Source organism: Azolla caroliniana, unplaced genomic scaffold (assembly GCF_043228905.1).
Source record: "Azolla caroliniana isolate FFs.n. ecotype wild unplaced genomic scaffold, voAzoCaro1.0.p SCAF_3, whole genome shotgun sequence".
NCBI lineage: Eukaryota > Viridiplantae > Streptophyta > Polypodiopsida > Salviniales > Salviniaceae > Azolla > Azolla caroliniana.
Genome location: NW_028230438.1, coordinates 20,387,449 through 20,403,689, shown reverse-complemented (window position 1 = coordinate 20,403,689; position 16,241 = coordinate 20,387,449). Strand labels below are relative to the sequence as shown.

The 16,241-nt window shown below is 38.7% G+C and overlaps 2 protein-coding genes and 1 long non-coding RNA gene across 3 annotated transcripts; 2 read left to right on the top strand and 1 right to left on the bottom strand.

Annotated features, from left to right (window-relative positions):
* Nucleotides 1-1,515: 1,515 nt before the first annotated feature.
* On the bottom strand, nucleotides 1,516-4,488 carry LOC147866469 (uncharacterized). Its single transcript, XM_087316915.1, has 7 exons — nucleotides 3,666-4,488; nucleotides 3,479-3,562; nucleotides 3,059-3,157; nucleotides 2,746-2,844; nucleotides 2,391-2,489; nucleotides 2,205-2,303; nucleotides 1,516-2,105 (listed from the first exon to the last, which is right to left on the bottom strand). Exons 1-7 carry the CDS (start codon nucleotides 4,125-4,127, stop codon nucleotides 2,010-2,012), a joined length of 1,038 nt encoding a protein of 345 aa, XP_087173041.1. The 5' UTR covers nucleotides 4,128-4,488; the 3' UTR covers nucleotides 1,516-2,009.
* Nucleotides 4,489-5,066: 578 nt separating this feature from the next.
* LOC147866468 (uncharacterized) lies at nucleotides 5,067-6,047 on the top strand. Its single transcript, XR_015529581.1, has 3 exons — nucleotides 5,067-5,281; nucleotides 5,779-5,849; nucleotides 5,933-6,047. It is a non-coding gene; the product is annotated as an uncharacterized LOC147866468 (long non-coding RNA).
* Nucleotides 6,048-6,152: 105 nt separating this feature from the next.
* LOC147866467 (uncharacterized) lies at nucleotides 6,153-7,592 on the top strand. Its single transcript, XM_087316757.1, has 2 exons — nucleotides 6,153-6,631; nucleotides 7,332-7,592. Exons 1-2 carry the CDS (start codon nucleotides 6,332-6,334, stop codon nucleotides 7,590-7,592), a joined length of 561 nt encoding a protein of 186 aa, XP_087172883.1. The 5' UTR covers nucleotides 6,153-6,331.
* The last annotated feature ends 8,649 nt before the right edge of the window (nucleotides 7,593-16,241 follow it).

Sequence of the window (16,241 nt, the reverse complement as noted above, 5' to 3'; positions counted from 1 at the left end):
GAAAACATAATGATTTCTAAAGAATGGAAGGATTTGAATCAACGAGCTTGGAAACACCATCAGACGCCAGAACTGGAGAGAAGGAAAGGGTCCATATAAGTTGTCCTGTGAAGTAAGGAACCCAATACTGGTGTGATAGAATTTGAGCACACAACCATTAAAACGCTACCCCTTTCATCAATGAGCCCTCTGTTCTTCTTTTGTCGGTGTCGGTATTAGATGTGAACAATTTGTCCTGTGTGTGTGTTATATATGTTGTTCCGATGTGATTTTGAGTTCCAATCACCACAATTGAAAATCTGAGGATTAAACCATTATCGATACCCCCCCTGATTTTTTGGATGTGTTCAAATAGAGATACTCTAGTAAATTACCCGAAAAAAAAAAAACTCTAGTAATTGTTTAGAATTTGGAGTATTCAAGTAAATGCAGGACAAGCTAGTGGTATTCTTGTGTTTTCCTCATTAATGAATCTCTAATGTGAATTGTTCTCTGCATGCTATTGAAGCGGATTAAGCTGAAATTAGCTCAAGTATATGATTGTTGGTTGACCACTTTTGAGAGATTATGGTTTGAATATAAATCTAGGGGTAATTAGTATACAACGAACTAGGTATTTGGTTCATACTAGGTAACCTTACATTCATGGGGCCCATCTACCTATGTTATCTAAATATGTGTGAATGGCTATGGTCTAGACATAAACCCATCATAAAATCGGGCTGAGATAGGCTTGTTCATTCATGTGTGCACAATCATATGATTGCCCACAATGAATGCGACTATGATTCACATGTGCACCACCTTACATTATTGCATGAGAGATGTGCCTATTAGCTCAAGCCATCCATGGCCTTATATTAATGGTATAAATATGGCCACTATCATGTCTTGCTTTATTAGATCACATTCATGATGATCATGGAGCCAACATAGATCTACAATTAATCACCTTATATGTAACAAGATATGTAAATACTACATTGTTTCCATCTTCCTCTAGTGATCATACTTAGTGTGGATATGAAATCTTTGTCTACAATGCATCACTAAACCCAAGATACCTAAAAGTTTGCAATGCAGGTCTCATTCCAACTTATAAACCATGCTCAAGGGTTGAAAAGCCCTATCTTTCCCGCTATTGTTAAGGTTTCTTTAACAATTTACTAGATGTTTCAATTCAAAAGAGCACATAGTATAAAATAGGACATGCAAAAATCATATAGACAAAGCTCAAAGAGGATTGGCAGACTAGTCAATTGGACCCTATTTGTTAAGGAAATACATTGGTCCCAACATTACAATTATAGGTAAAATTGGATGACAATTCCACTTTAGTGCTATAAGCAATTAACACAGCTCTCCGACTGTTTAGCTATAATATTGGATTGTATCACCCATTTGCAAACTACCACGAAATAGAACCTTTGAACATTATTTGAATTATGGCAAAATCCTTCAAAACTTTGCAAACTGATAACATCCTTACAATAATATACTTATCCGTTCAAAATATGAGGGAAATTAATTGAATTCGCTATATTGGCCAATTTCAAAGAGAGGGAACCATCCATAGTTGCTTCTCCTTTCTAATGGAGTAAATATGTTGACATCAATTACATACAAGAATCACAACCTTATTCACTCTCCCCAAAATTTCATGGAACATAAAATCCTAGGGTTTTCTGCTAGATGTGTTCTCTCTTCTTACAGCATGCAACCATAACCTATATCTCCATCAATGGCTGTTTCTATTGCAGGTTGATTTGTTTGTTACTTATATGAATCTCACACTGCCCAAATGATAATTTGAAACAGTATATATTAGCATCTCTTCTTATACTGCTTTTGGCATGATTTGTGGCATAATATGTCATCATTTCATTCATTTTGTACGTGGCTGCTATTTATATGAATCTCAATGGTTGGATTCAACATCGCAATGATCAGAAAACTGTATGGTGGAAAGTTAAAACTCAATCAACAGCTTCCTCTGTTCTCATTTTTCATCAACCTTTCGGAAGTAGCTTCAGGCTCTTAGCGACAGCATACGTGTGAAATCCCTTCCCTAATGTAAGGCAAATGTCGAGCGGCATCTGCCCATCCTGGAACAAAAAATGCAGATTAGGGATTTAGCAATTAGGTTTTCATGTTTAAGTATTTAGGGTTAAAGTGCTCCGGGTTATGTGGTTGCATATACATACCTTTGTTCTCAAATTTTTATCAGCTCCACTGATAAGCAAATGTCTAACTATGTCTTCCCTACTAATCAGTGTTGCAATATGGAGTGGGGTCCAGCCAAACTATACATGAACAAACTTAAGGGTAAAAAAATGCATCAAATGTAGCCATCACACCTGAAAGAACGTGAATTCAAATGACAAAAATACCTCATCGCAGTGATTAACATCCAACCCATGTTTAACAAATAATCTCACTAAGTTTAAAGAACCTGTCTGAGCACTGAAATGCAACAAGCTGGCACCATCCTGTTGTCAAATCAAAGTTTTTTTTTTTTTTTCAATTCCTATTTTTGAATTCACAAAATATATCACATTATTTAGTGATAGTTTATCTTCAAATTACCAACATACATCAATTTGTTGCATTGTACATTCTATCCTTGAATGTATAATGTATATATTACATTGTTAGATTGTGAATTCCATTTTTGATGCACAATATACATACATCATTCTATCAATCATTGTTTGTTATTCTACTTTAAGAAATAAAAAAGTAAACCTTATCATAGACATTTATATTTGCGCCTGCTCGAAGTAGTTGGCTCACAGCAGTCTCCTTCCTGGAGAGCACTGCTCTTTGTATGGCAGTATATCCATCCTGCACGTTTTTATCCATTTCACGAATGGAATACTTTTAAGGAAAAACACCAAAATACCCCTAACGGCTTTTAGATATTACATGCATAAGCTTCCAGCCATACCCATCCGTAGTAGTCACTTATGTACTACAAAGGGGCATTTGGTAAATATCCAAAAAGTCAAGGAATTACGAATTTACCATCAAATTAGTAGAACAAATGACAAAAAATCACCTCATCTGTAGAATTCACATCAATCTTTGATCTGAGGAACTCGTCCAAGAGAAGAAATTGTCCTGAGGAAACAAGTACATGCAGCACAGGCCATTTCCCCTATTCAATTATTTAGATCAGAATCATCTCAAAGTCCTAGTAAAAGTGTTATAAACCTTGCTTCATTCTAAATTTCTTATCTACAATGAACAACTTTAACGATTCAAAATCTTAGTACAGTGATACATTTTAATCAGCTTTGATACATACGCACACAAAAATTTGCAAATAAAAAAAAGAGCAGAACTCAGAAATGCTATGTATAGCATTGCATAACACATATTTACTTACAATCTAGACTGGAAGAAAAAAAATTTATACATACATTATTGTTGAAAACTACAAACTAAAGGACAAGAAAGTTATAAAAGAGTAACTTACACATTGAATTTGTGTCCAATCAGTCACGGTATGGTTCAAACGAACTTTTTCCTCATCATTGAACAGATGAAAGTCCGATTCTTTCTACAGAAATCAAATTATATAATGAGAACTCCATACAACACTCATATTACTGAACTTTAGAGAGAGCCCTTGTGTAATTAGAATAACAGTAGTTATGATATACCCTTCTTTTTCCCTCAAGAGGTATAGATTTTTCCTTTCCACCAGTTGATTCTTGTAGCACTTTTGGAATGTTTACTGAAGGTATATATTCATCACTTGCATTATATGAAGCAAATTTTGTTTCAAGCTGTTCCTTTTTCTGACGCAATTCTAGCGACTTGCGCTTAGTTTCCTCTAACTGTTGAAGCTGGAGTTCTTTCTTTCTCTCTGCTTTTGTCTTATGAAGACCAACTTGTAAAGAAATCCATTCGTTTGGTATCAATCCAATCTCTTCATCCTTATCTTCACAGAGGTTGATTTCATCATCATTTCTTCCTCCTCTGTGAACATTGCTATCAAATATGTCCTTTTCAAACACCCATTTCCCATGGGTCTTATCCTTAAAAGCACGAACCGAGACACCAGGACGTATATTGGCAGGGGTAGAGGCTTGCAAACTGAATGGGAGCAATACTGACCACATCAATCCCAAAAGAAGCAAACCCACTTTCTCTTTTCCCTTTTCCTCCAAAATGGAGAGCTGGGTCTAGGAATCAGAGAATAAGTGTTTCTCCAAGTGTATTCGCATGAAATAAATTACATCCATCCATCCATCCATATATATATATATATACATATATATATACAAACATACGATGATCCCTAGATAAGAATCAATCGGTAAAGCTCTCAATAAGAAACCATACTGCGCTCAACCCAATGTTTCTCTCTGCATTTCTTGTATTCTCTGTTCTCTCTTGGAAGAGAAGGAGAGCTTACTTAGGAAGATGACCATGATGATGATGATGATGATGATGCAAAAAGATCAGACAGAGATTAAGAGCAAATAACCAGCAGCAGCAGGGGAAGGGGAAAAGACTCTAAGTCTCTTATCTTTTTCTTCTTCTTCCAGTTTAGGTGTGTTTTTTTTTGTTTTAAAAAATCATCACACTCATTCTTTTATCATTCCATTCCAATTGGATTGAGATTCATGCCAAAAAGTTGATTGCCATGGCAAGGGTTTGGCATGCCAATCCATGGCCCAACCCGATGTGTCTATTATGACACAAATCATAAAGAGGGCTGCCGAGGGAATCATGGTCACAGACGGTGCAGGTCGCTCAAAGGAAGGTGTGTGCGATCTGCACTGTCAGATTTGGATAAGAAAGAATGCGTGAAAAAAAAAGGTGTCTGAGTTCTCAATCGGCCCAACCTACCTATCCTGGTCGTCCAACCTAGATATTGTGGTTGCCCAACCTGTTTAACATATGTGGTCTCCCAACCGGTTTAATGTGGTCGCCCAACCTGCCATTTTAAGTTTGGTCTCCCAACTGATTTGATTGTGGTCACCCAACTAAGTTATATTTTTAAAACGGTTGGGTGACCGGTTTAAGTAGGTCCCCAACCGGTGAAGCAAGTCGTCCAACCGCAGGTAAGTTTATATTATGTTGGTCGCCCAACCATCGACCTCATCGAAGCAGGTCGCCCAACCGATGACTATAAAACCCTGGAACCTGTCTTTATCTCTCATTTTTTCAAACGAGATTGACAGGGTTTTTTTGCCGGGAAGGAAAAGTATCTTCAGGTGGCCTGCAATCGACATACTCGGCAATCAATCTCATCCCCTACTATTCCCAGGTATGTACTAAACCCTATAACATCACATTTTCTGATTTTATTTACATGTGGTAGGAATAGTTGAGGGATTAGGGTTTGGAATAGTTGAGGAATTTTTTTTCATGTTAAGGAATTAGGGTTTGGGAGAAGGTTTTGGTTGATATTATGATTTTAATGTGATAGTATGACTTGATTTTAGAATGATAGGGACAATGTTTAGGGTTTAGAAACTGTTTAGAACATGTTTTTGATGATTTTAATGCTTGCTATTAGAATGTTTATCGGTTTAATGCTTTGCTAGATTAAAGTTAATATTGTGTGATATGTGACCTTAAAGTATACAATTTATTGATATGTGACCTTAATAGCTATATTGGTTTACGGTTGAAATTATGATTTCAATGCTTGATATTAGAATGTGAATGGTTTACAGTTTAATGATATGCTTGATTAATCTTAATATTGTGTGTGTTTGAGTATTAAATTCAGAAAATGTTTGATTACTTGAATGGTGGTAGATGGCTTCTAGGTCCAAGTACAAAGATTGGTGGGATTCCGATAACGGTGACATATATCCAACTCAAGAAAGGTATGTCACGAACCAATCTCCCCTAATACTAGTAATGCGGTGTAATGTTGCATGCATGTATGTTGACTCTTGATTTGTTAAAGGGTTTTCGTTAGAAGACATTGGAGAAGTTCGTTAGCCAACATGTCTAAGGGTGGGGAGAGAAGGGATGAGACATTAGGGGTTCATCTGCCTCAAATCGAGCCGATACATGCCATGGCAACATTCGACAAAGATGCTCCTCCAAATGGTATGTGGATTTGGTGTCGTTGTAATATGTCAATCTTTATGTCAATCTTAAATATGTAACACATACAAAAACAACAGATGCTCCTAGCCTAGACTTGTTGTATAAGGTTGGAAGAGATGCAAATGGGAACAAGGCCCGTGCTTGTATCTATACTGAGTATTGCCACCTCTCGCCAAGGTGGTGTCGCAAAAAATGTGACTTGGAATCACATTTACGTAGGGAACATGGAATTGACATAGTCCTACCACGAGGGATGCGTATAGAGGAGGAGGGTACTCCGGGGGCATGCTTTAATAGCTATGACCGTCAGAGATCATTCAAAAGATTCATGGACCCCGAAATCATGTACTATAGAAATCGGCAACCATACATCCGGAAGTTGAAGGTTAGGGTTATTTCGAGGTACAACTCTATTCCCGTTGAACTCCGTCTTGACACAAAGGCAGAGTTCGTGGCGCGATTTATGGACCACGAGATGGCCATATACGACTCCAAAAAGGATGTGCGTTTGGAGATGTTGAAGACGAAGATTGCATCCGGTTTGGATTCTTATGTAAGTATGAGCGCGGATTTCATTTGAGATATATGTCACGGACATACCAACCGCGGACTCGAATGACGCATGGATGATCGGGCTAAGAGTGTGGACTACGAACTAGAAGTGAAGAGGCTAGAAACTCAAGAAGTTGGGAGCAACGAAATGACACAAGAGCATGAAGATAGAGATGAAGAAGGAGACAAGATGGAATGAAACACCAATTGCGGACTCAGACAGAAACATGGATGATAAGGCTACGAGGAACTTAAGAAGCTAGGAACAACATAAGAGAATGAAGACAAAGATGTAGATCAAGGAGTCTACAAGATGAGGCGAAACGAGAATATTGTATTGATGTGTCAATGACTGGTGTTGTTCACCTTGAATTCCTTCAAGGTGAACTCAACTATTTATACTAAGTAGCATGCATACCTGTTGCACGCATGTGATACAATAGAGCATGTAGGTAGTAGGTACGCATGCATGTGCCAAGTGTTAATAATACAAGGGAGAAATTATGCACATGATGCTAGCTAAAACCTACAATGAGGAAGTATATACATGATTATATGCTAGATGTGTGTGGTTAACACATAACACTCGATTATAACATGGTCATGTCAAGAGTTCGAATCTTGACAATATGTATTGGAGGGTTTATTGACAAAATTTAGATAATAACATCTGCCTTATTGTGGTGAAACAATGTAAAAAGGCGGGGATATCCACCGAAGAGGGTGTGTCCATAGATGTGGGTGAGGCTCTAAACCCATTTGAGGGTGGTGTGTCCACTCCACTAAGACGGAGACGGCGGAAGATGCCAGTCCGACGGAAGGAGATTGAATCAAACACTGATGTTCTCCCCTTAACATTAGATTCAAATGACGTTGCATCGGATGTGGCCACAGTTCAAATTCAGCACGGAAAGGGCATCAGATTGTGGATCCAAACACCGAACAAACACTTTTCCAGGTAGTTTTATGTGAAATATAAATTAGTATCCTACTAACTGACATTGAGTGTGATATACCTACTCAAACTACATATTTCTATGCATTCAAGTATCAGCTGACCTGCCAACATCTCGATATGGCCGTTGACGTTACTGAGTTAGATCTTGAGACCATGTGCAAGGATAGAGAAATGGCATCGACCTGGATGATGAACTTATTCACATTGTTTATGGAGTATTCATTTCCACCCGAGGTGACAAAATGCTTCACCATTGTTGACCCACTATGGGTGCAGCTACACCAGCAGACGACGAAGGGGCAAGCCATCCTTAGGAAGGTGGCTAAATGTGATTTTATCTTCATTCTGATCATGCTTGACGGCCATTGGGTGTTGTGGACAAAGATGCAACAAAAAGTTTCTAAGCTTACCAGCAAAGTAGTCTTCTGCGATCCATTAAACAACGCGGTGACTGGCAAGGTTGGCGATTCGAACCATTTCATTTGAACTGTTAGACCACACCATTGTGTCCAAGGGTCGACATCACGTATTGCACATCCCAACTCAGCCAAATTATTGGGATTGTGGCTTTTACGTGATGAAGACTATCCAGATGCTGGTGGAGGAGTTCTTACAAGGATGGATATCTCCGACTTTTGTAAGTGTAATTGCAATGCCTTATTCATTTGGATTGTGTATAGATGTGTTCTTATACATATTTGGTGACAGGGCATAGAGATGTGGTTCACTAAACGCGAAGTGGATTCACTTCGGATTCATGTGGACGAGTGGGCACGAAGGGTACTAGGATTTGCACCTGCAACCGGTGGCCCCATATTGTAAATTTTGTGTCTGCTATTTTCAGCACAGATTTTGTTATAGAGCGGATGTTGTGACTATATTTTGGAATACACACAAATTTTGTACAGTGAGTATCGACTCATTGTATATCGCGAGTACTTATTAATGGAAAAGTTGTTTACAAGTTTATGTCAAGTTGATTTTCTATTTTAAACCAATCTCAAGTTGTGATCTAAAGTTGATTTGTTGTTTTAAACCAATCTCAAGTTGTAATCTCAAGTTGATTTGTTGTTTTAAACCAATCTCAAGTTGTGATCTCAAGTTGATTTGTTGATTTCATGCGTATGGTGTATTTTCTCTGATTTGTGTCTAGTGAGTTGAGTCAAATGATTTCAAAGATATGGTGTATTTTCTTTGAATTGTGGACTCTGTTGATTCGAAAAAGCTATTTTCAAATATATCCACGTTCCAATCTCAAGTGTTCAGGTCGCCCAACCCTTGTAAAAAACATCGATGGTAATAAACCAAGTCGCCCAACCTGTTTAAATATGGAAAATATTATAAGCAGGTCGCCCAACCCTTGTAAAAAACATCGATGGTAATAAACCAGGTCACCCAACCTGTTTAAATATGGAAAACAATATAAGTAGGTCACCCAACCATTGTAAAAAAACATCGATGGTAATAAACCTGGTTGCCCAAACCTCTTAAAAATAATTCTCTCATAACCTAGGTCACCCAAACATCTTAAAAATCATTCTCTCATAATCCAAGTCGCCCAACCTGTTTAAATATGGAAAACATTATAAGCAGGTCACCCAACCTATATTTAACAAGTCACCCAACCCTCGTAAAACATATCGATGGTAATAAAGAAGGTCACCCAAACCTGTTAAAAATCATTCTCTGTTATAAACCAGGTCACCCAACCGTTTTAAAAAACAGCTCGCGATCATAATCCAGGTCGCCCAACCTCTTTTAATATAGTCACCCAACCATAAGCCAAGTCGCCCAACCTATTAAATCCCTAAACCTTCATTTTAATCAAAGTTGATTCCATCTCCAATTAATTACCTCTTAACATCAAATTCAATTAATCACATTCTCTAGCTTAATTAGATTCTTATAATCACCCCATAATCACATTCTCTGTCTTAATCAGATTCAATTAATCACATTCTCTGTCTTAATTACCTCTGATTAATCACTACAAGAATTAGAAGTTGTCAAGATGAATCCAAAGGAACTAGATTTCTTCACGTCCTTGTATGATTCTGAGGATGGTTATGCATCACCATACTCCGCAACCATCGACGAAGACTTGGACTCGTCTGCATCCGAAGACTGTGAGTCGACTTCATCTGAAGAAGAGGCGGAGGAGGTTGATCCCTTCATGTATTGATTGGCGAGGTATTTTGCATTCACAAGAGGTACGTACAATTTAATGCTTAAAGATTTATCGGGTCAAGTTAAGGTAACATTTGAAACATTAAGCGCGATCGCAAGGGGTGCACCTCTTAATTTACATGCATGGAGGCGCATGAAGACTCGTCTAATGCTTAGAAATGAGAACGCAATACACCTTAAGGCATCACCTCATCTTCAGGTTACGAACGTAGAGAAATGGAGGGAGATAGTAATGGCGTCACATTGTGGCGCATCGCACCGTTCTTTGACAGGTACTCTAACAGAGTTAAAGAGACTTTGGTCCAATGACCTTCGTGACCATGGGATCCCTAGTGCGTATGTGAAAGCAGTGGTTGATCGATGTGGTTGTCAAGTTGTGTTGAGGTTAACTCCATCTGACATGGAGGGGACAAGTGTCGTGAAATATAAAAAGTCTAGACCCACAGAAGTGATCAAGATAGAGGCCCATAAGGTTGATGATACACTCATAGATGTTCAATTAAGGTATCACGCACGCTTCCGGACAGGGGGCACAAGGAGTGCACGTGTGACTAGGTATAATTGTCACCGATCCGGTGTGGCCAAGAAGCAATATCGGTGCACTCAATGTAGAAAGCATTCATCCCGATGTGGGTGTACTTTTCATGTGAACGCTCGAAGGAATGACGAGGTTGACCATGGGACAATGACCCTTTCAATATATGGACCTCATACGGGTCATGTACCGGGAAGTAGACCAGATGTGTACTATTTGCGGCACACCCAAATGTTATAAGTTGTTGCAGAGATTACCTTTTTGATGTTGGATGCGCACGACATGTGGCATGGATGAGCATGCATAAGGAAGCATATCATAAGTCCAAGGCTAGTCCATTAGACCTTGTGAGTTATAGGTTCTTTATGATACCAAAGGAGGTCCATAACATGGCCAACAAGTTAAAATTTGGGAGTCCCATGTCAACAGTTGATCGGTCTTTGATGATACAAGATGCCTATGCCCTCCGAGATCTTGGGAAGGTCGCTCATGTCCAACCTTACTTGCTTGGTGAATATGGATCTCCCGCAAGGCAACCATTCATCTTAGTGCTCCAAGATGAATGGATGTTAGAGATGTGTGAGCGATTGTCAATAAACAACTCTTGGGCAATTGACTCCACGTTTAAAACAAACCAATTTGGCTTGCCATCATATGCAGTTGTGGCCCCAAATGCCATGGGAGTTGGTATCCCATTATGGTACATGATATGTAGTTCTGATAAGGGGTCTAACCATGAGCAAGTAGCTTTAGAAACTTGCTTGAGAGTCATATTCGCACAGATGCCCAATGTGAGGCCAAATGCGATAGTCATCGATAAAAGTTGGACATCATATAATGCCATAAGTAATGTGGTTGCAACAGACCGATTATCTTGGATTGTTACAAATGGGCAAAGGTCACAAACACATTGTCGACTTTTGTTGTGTTAGTTCCACGCAAAAAAAGCATGGTTGGACAACTTGTTGCCAAAGGTAAGTGCAACTGAGAGAAAACATCTTTATAATCGGAATTGCCAACTCATGCAATGCATTACGGAATCCACATTCAGTGCCCAATGTGAGGAGTTAAAGGTAGAATATGCAAAAAAAGCCATGTGTTTGGCAATATATAGAAGGAGGATGGTGTGGCTTGAAATGTGTGTGGAGAAACTGTGGCCCAAATTTGGTAGAATGTTCAACTACGAACATGCTGACACTACCAATATTGTGGAGAGACATTGGTAGTTTATCAAATATATTGCCTTGAGAGGGAGGATAAACCGATCAATTACCGATCTTGTGCATGTTTTAATCGGGGACAGTCAAATTGGCACTTGCGACGGGGGCACTGTTATTGAATGGTACAAGCAACAACAATAAATATGTGAGAGTGGTAGATTTGCACCCCGTGCAAATTGTAGGGATCAAACAACAAGACTTAAAGAGGCCAAGAGGATACTAGAGAGGCATGAAACTAATGATGAGACAATGCATATTGTGGACAAGCCCTGATATTGGTTTAAAATATTCAGCTTGACAAAACCGAATGTATCATATAATGTATCACTCCAATGCTCATATTGTGATTGCCAAGACCCTACGCGTAAATGTAAGCATATACTCGGCATCAGGATGATTCTTGAGAGGCACATGCCACATCTATGTGGGTCATTACCTTTTATAGATCATGCAACCCATATGCGCAATGACCATTTCATAGAGACGGAAGTGGAGACAAAGGTAGAACCAATCGAGGAGACAAACCCTATAACATCACAAATGGAGGAATGGGAGTCGAAATTACAAACGGTTGAGGGAGCTATTCAATGTCTTAGGCAAGGGTTACGATCTCTCGACCGTGCAACAATTTTGGCATGTATGGAGTCCATTGAAGAAATGAGTCAGACGGTGGTGTATCGTGCAGGTTCACCGAAACCAACCAATGAAGAAGACCGTGGATCTATAAGGCGTAAGCAAGGAATTGGTGCAAAAAGGGAAGGATCAGTCAACATTTCACAAGATCTTATTCGCAGCTCCCCAAACACTTCCAAGGCACACACCGGAAAAATGCAAAGAGGCGCAAGTCGAACTAGGAGGCGGTTGCCAATATGTGCGACAGAGAAGATTCGATGCTTGCATTGCGATGCCTTGACCTTTAGATCAAGGAACTCAAATGTTGATTGTTGCAAGAATTGTGGCCGCATCTTGCCATCTTCTCCGGATGAGCCATAAACATAGGTTGAGTGGTTTTGTGGACCGGTGCATTTGGGTTTACAATGTTTAAAGTGGATTTATGTTGATTTATGAGTGCATTTGGGAGTATGTCGTATGTTGATTTATGTTTTAAGTTTCCCATTTCAATATGTCATATGTGGATTTATGTTTTAAGTTTCCTGTTTCAAGTATGTCATATTATTTTGATTTGAGTTTACGATGTTTAAAGTGGATTTATGTTCAAAGGATGTCATATGTTGATTTATTTTTCAAGTATGTCATATGCTGATTTATGTTTTATGTTTCAAATATGTCGTATGTAGATTTATGTTTCAAGTATGTCATATTTTGATTCATGTTTCAAGTATGTTATAAATTGATCTCTGTTTTAAGTTTTAAGTTTTTTAACTTTTAACTTTTATGTTTTAAGATGATTATTTGTTTTATGTTAAGTATGGTGAAGATCGTCGATTTTGAATAATTTAAGGTTGGATTTTGTGATTGTTTGATATGTTATTGTAAGTTTTAAGGGTAGTGATCAAGCTTATTTGAAGATTTTGGTTGAAATGATACATTTGGTTGGGCGACCCGCAACAGTTGGGTGACCACATGGTTGGGCGACCTGCAAAGGTCAAGGTTGGGCGACTTGCAATGGTCAGAGTTGAGCGACCTCTAACAACTTTTTTTTTGCACGTTCTTTCTTATCCAAATCGGACAGTGCAGTCGCACGCACCATCAGCCTAGCGACTTGCACCGTCTATGGCCGCGATTCCCTCGCCAACCCTCTTTATGATTTGATGCAGAATAAACACGAGCATGGCCCAACCCCATGCATGGCATGGCATGACATGTCATGTCATCCACTTCCCATATGCCTCTTCTCCAGATACGTAAGACACCCCATGGATACATGGCATGGCATGGCATCTCAACAACTTCCCATATGCCACCAAATACGTAAGACAACCGCATGGATCCATGACATGGCATTCATATGCCTCCGGATACATAATACAACCTGTGGATGCATGGCATGGCATCTCATCAACTTCCCATATGCCTCCAGATACGTAAGACAACACATGGATTCATGACATGGCATCCATATACCTCCATATAAGAAAGACGACCCATGGATGCATGGCATGGTATCTCATCGACTTCCCATATGCCTCTGGATACATGAGAGAGAGAGAAACGCCAACAGAGACTCACGAGTAACTTTCATAGCTCACATTTTGATCCTTAAATGGTCCCATGCTTGGCCTTTAGTATCAATGCAATTTGTTGTGATGGGTTTGTGCTATATACAACATGTACTTCGAGTATTCACATTTTGATCCTTACGAAACAAATGTTAGTGTTTCTTCCCAAAGCGGCATGCTTCACACAAACTCACCGCATTTCCTTTGAAGTTCATGAGTCTACTCACAAACTCAACTTTTGGAAGTTTTATGGTTAACCCATTTGTGTTATATTTCATGTGTGTCTTTTTGCCCTTTGACAAAAATTACAATTTTCACCATGTTGTCATGAAGAATGGAGAATCGCCCTTCTCTCTTGTCCAAAGTTGGTTCGATCAAGTTTCTCACTCATAAAGAGCCCAATTACATCATTAATCTTGTTGGTGATGGTTTTTTCTCTCCTCATTTTCCGTTGATATTCACAATGCACAAATATGGTTGAGCTCTCACGCATGGGCTACATACTTGCACTCTTATAACAATGGTTGACTAGTTGATGCATATGAGCTAGTACAAGGTAATGGATAAATAACACACGAGGTAAATGGAGAGGCTATGTCAATGCAAAACCCTCGTGCTCTAATACCATGTAAAGATTTAGAGAACGATATAGATAGTCCTTAACATTGGAAATGGATAGATGTGAAGGAAATGGATAGTTGTGAGTGTCTTAAGTGTATGAGAGAGAGAGAGAGAGAGAGAGTTAGAGTTATGTGCAATGCATACGTACTCAACCTTGGGCAGAAATAAATTGTCATTTTGTGGAAAAGGTTGGTACATGCCATGGGAAAAATGAGAATTATAGCCTCATGGACCGTGGTGGCATGTTGTTAATAGTATTTGTGCATTTAAGCGTTTAGAATTTATTCTGGTTAAACAATTACTACTTTCTTGGGAGCGATGTTTGAAATTGTTTAATTGGAACCCCAAGAGTGGAGAAAAGATAATTACTCTTTGGCAGAGGTGTTGGTAGCCTCAAGGATATTACATTGGGATGGAAAAGAAAGTTTCAACTCACAGTTCAAAACTTCAATTGAATCATAAGGTTGGGCTTGGTAACAGGGAAACATGCTATCTTAGATTCACGTAGGAAAATGATGACCTTTTGGACAATCCGAAATAAGTTTCATATAACCAACAAATATGGATATATTTGTCAATCCATATTGGCATTGCCTACTCCCAAGTTGGTGCTCGAGGAACCATGGAAATATTTGTCATTTTGTACTGGAAAATTGATATTTGTGGTGCACATTAAATCTAGAGTTGATGGTTCAGAAACCATGGAAAGATTGGTCAAATTGTACTAGAATATTAATATTTGTGGTATATGATGAGTTAGTTGAAGATATAGCTTGATTAGCAAATCAGGTTTTGGATACATGGCACATTACTCAACGTGTAAAGTGGTAGAGTTGAGTTTTAGATGCAAGATGGTAGTCTTCTATTCTATTTTGTGCAAAGGTGTTTCTTTGGCATGCGATGATCGGTGGGTTGCATTTGGCGATGGCTTCAAAACAAAGACATATTTTGAATGGGACATGTTTTTTTTGTACATTGGTTGACAAGAGATGGCAGACATAGGTTCTTTACATGCCGGGTTGCTAAAGTCATTTGGGTGTTTATATCACAAATTTGGGCACCAATAATAGGAAGTTTTTTGTCACCTTTTGAGTTTTTATTTATAGTGCTAAAGCTCTACCCATGTCGTCATATCATGTCGTGTTTGACTACCTTAGGTATTGGGGGATATGGTTTAACTGAACCATGAGAAATGGTTCTTGTTTTATGGACTTTGTGGGGTACCACAACAACTCTGTATTAATATGAAAAAGAAGTCGATTTGGCAATTTTTGCAACTCTCTTGTATGGGGACGTTGTCCCAAGATGAGGTAGATTTATGTTCTTTAGTATTACAACACTTGAGAGGGTTTACCTTGCCATATCACCACTAATGAAGCAATGGAGATAGCAAGGGTTGTATTATCGTCTTGTTTGAATAACAAACAGACATTTACAGAAAAGAAATAGAGAATTATGCACCAAATACCATAAAACTATGTTAAGCAAGATGGTGCAACGATAAGAGAGTTCTTATTTAAATGCCACTCTATCTATTATCAACTATATAATCAACACTTTATATGAGAGGGGAAGTTGGTTTACTACATGCTCACTATTTGTCACAATGAAAGTGGATGGGAAAAGAGATGACGTCCTTAAAGTTATTCTCTTTACATGCGATGACAATGATTATATAATACGTTGTTGTGAAGATTTTTGTCCATAGGGGGAAAACCGAGCGTAGTGAGCAAAACCGGGGTGTGCAACGTTGCACACACACATGATGTTTTTTGTAAAATATTAATAAGAACAAATGTAAATTGTAAGAAATGCACCACAAGATTCCTAAAGTATAAATGTGATGTGCACTTGTGTGCACATCCACATGAGAGAGAGAGAGGTACATAGGAGTATGAGGTGAGTAAGGG

Coding starts and splice junctions, on each gene's coding strand:
- LOC147866469 (XM_087316915.1), bottom strand. CDS start 4,127: ATGTGGTCAGTATTGCTCCCATTCAGTTTGCAAGCCTCTACCCCTGCC. Junction 3,563..3,665: donor CTCTTGAGGGAAAAAGAAGG/GTATATCATAAC, acceptor TGATTTCTGTAG/AAAGAATCGGACTTTCATCT. Junction 3,158..3,478: donor ATTGGACACAAATTCAATGT/GTAAGTTACTCT, acceptor ATAATTGAATAG/GGGAAATGGCCTGTGCTGCA.
- LOC147866467 (XM_087316757.1), top strand. CDS start 6,332: ATGCGTATAGAGGAGGAGGGTACTCCGGGGGCATGCTTTAATAGCTAT. Junction 6,632..7,331: donor CATCCGGTTTGGATTCTTAT/GTAAGTATGAGC, acceptor CAATGTAAAAAG/GCGGGGATATCCACCGAAGA.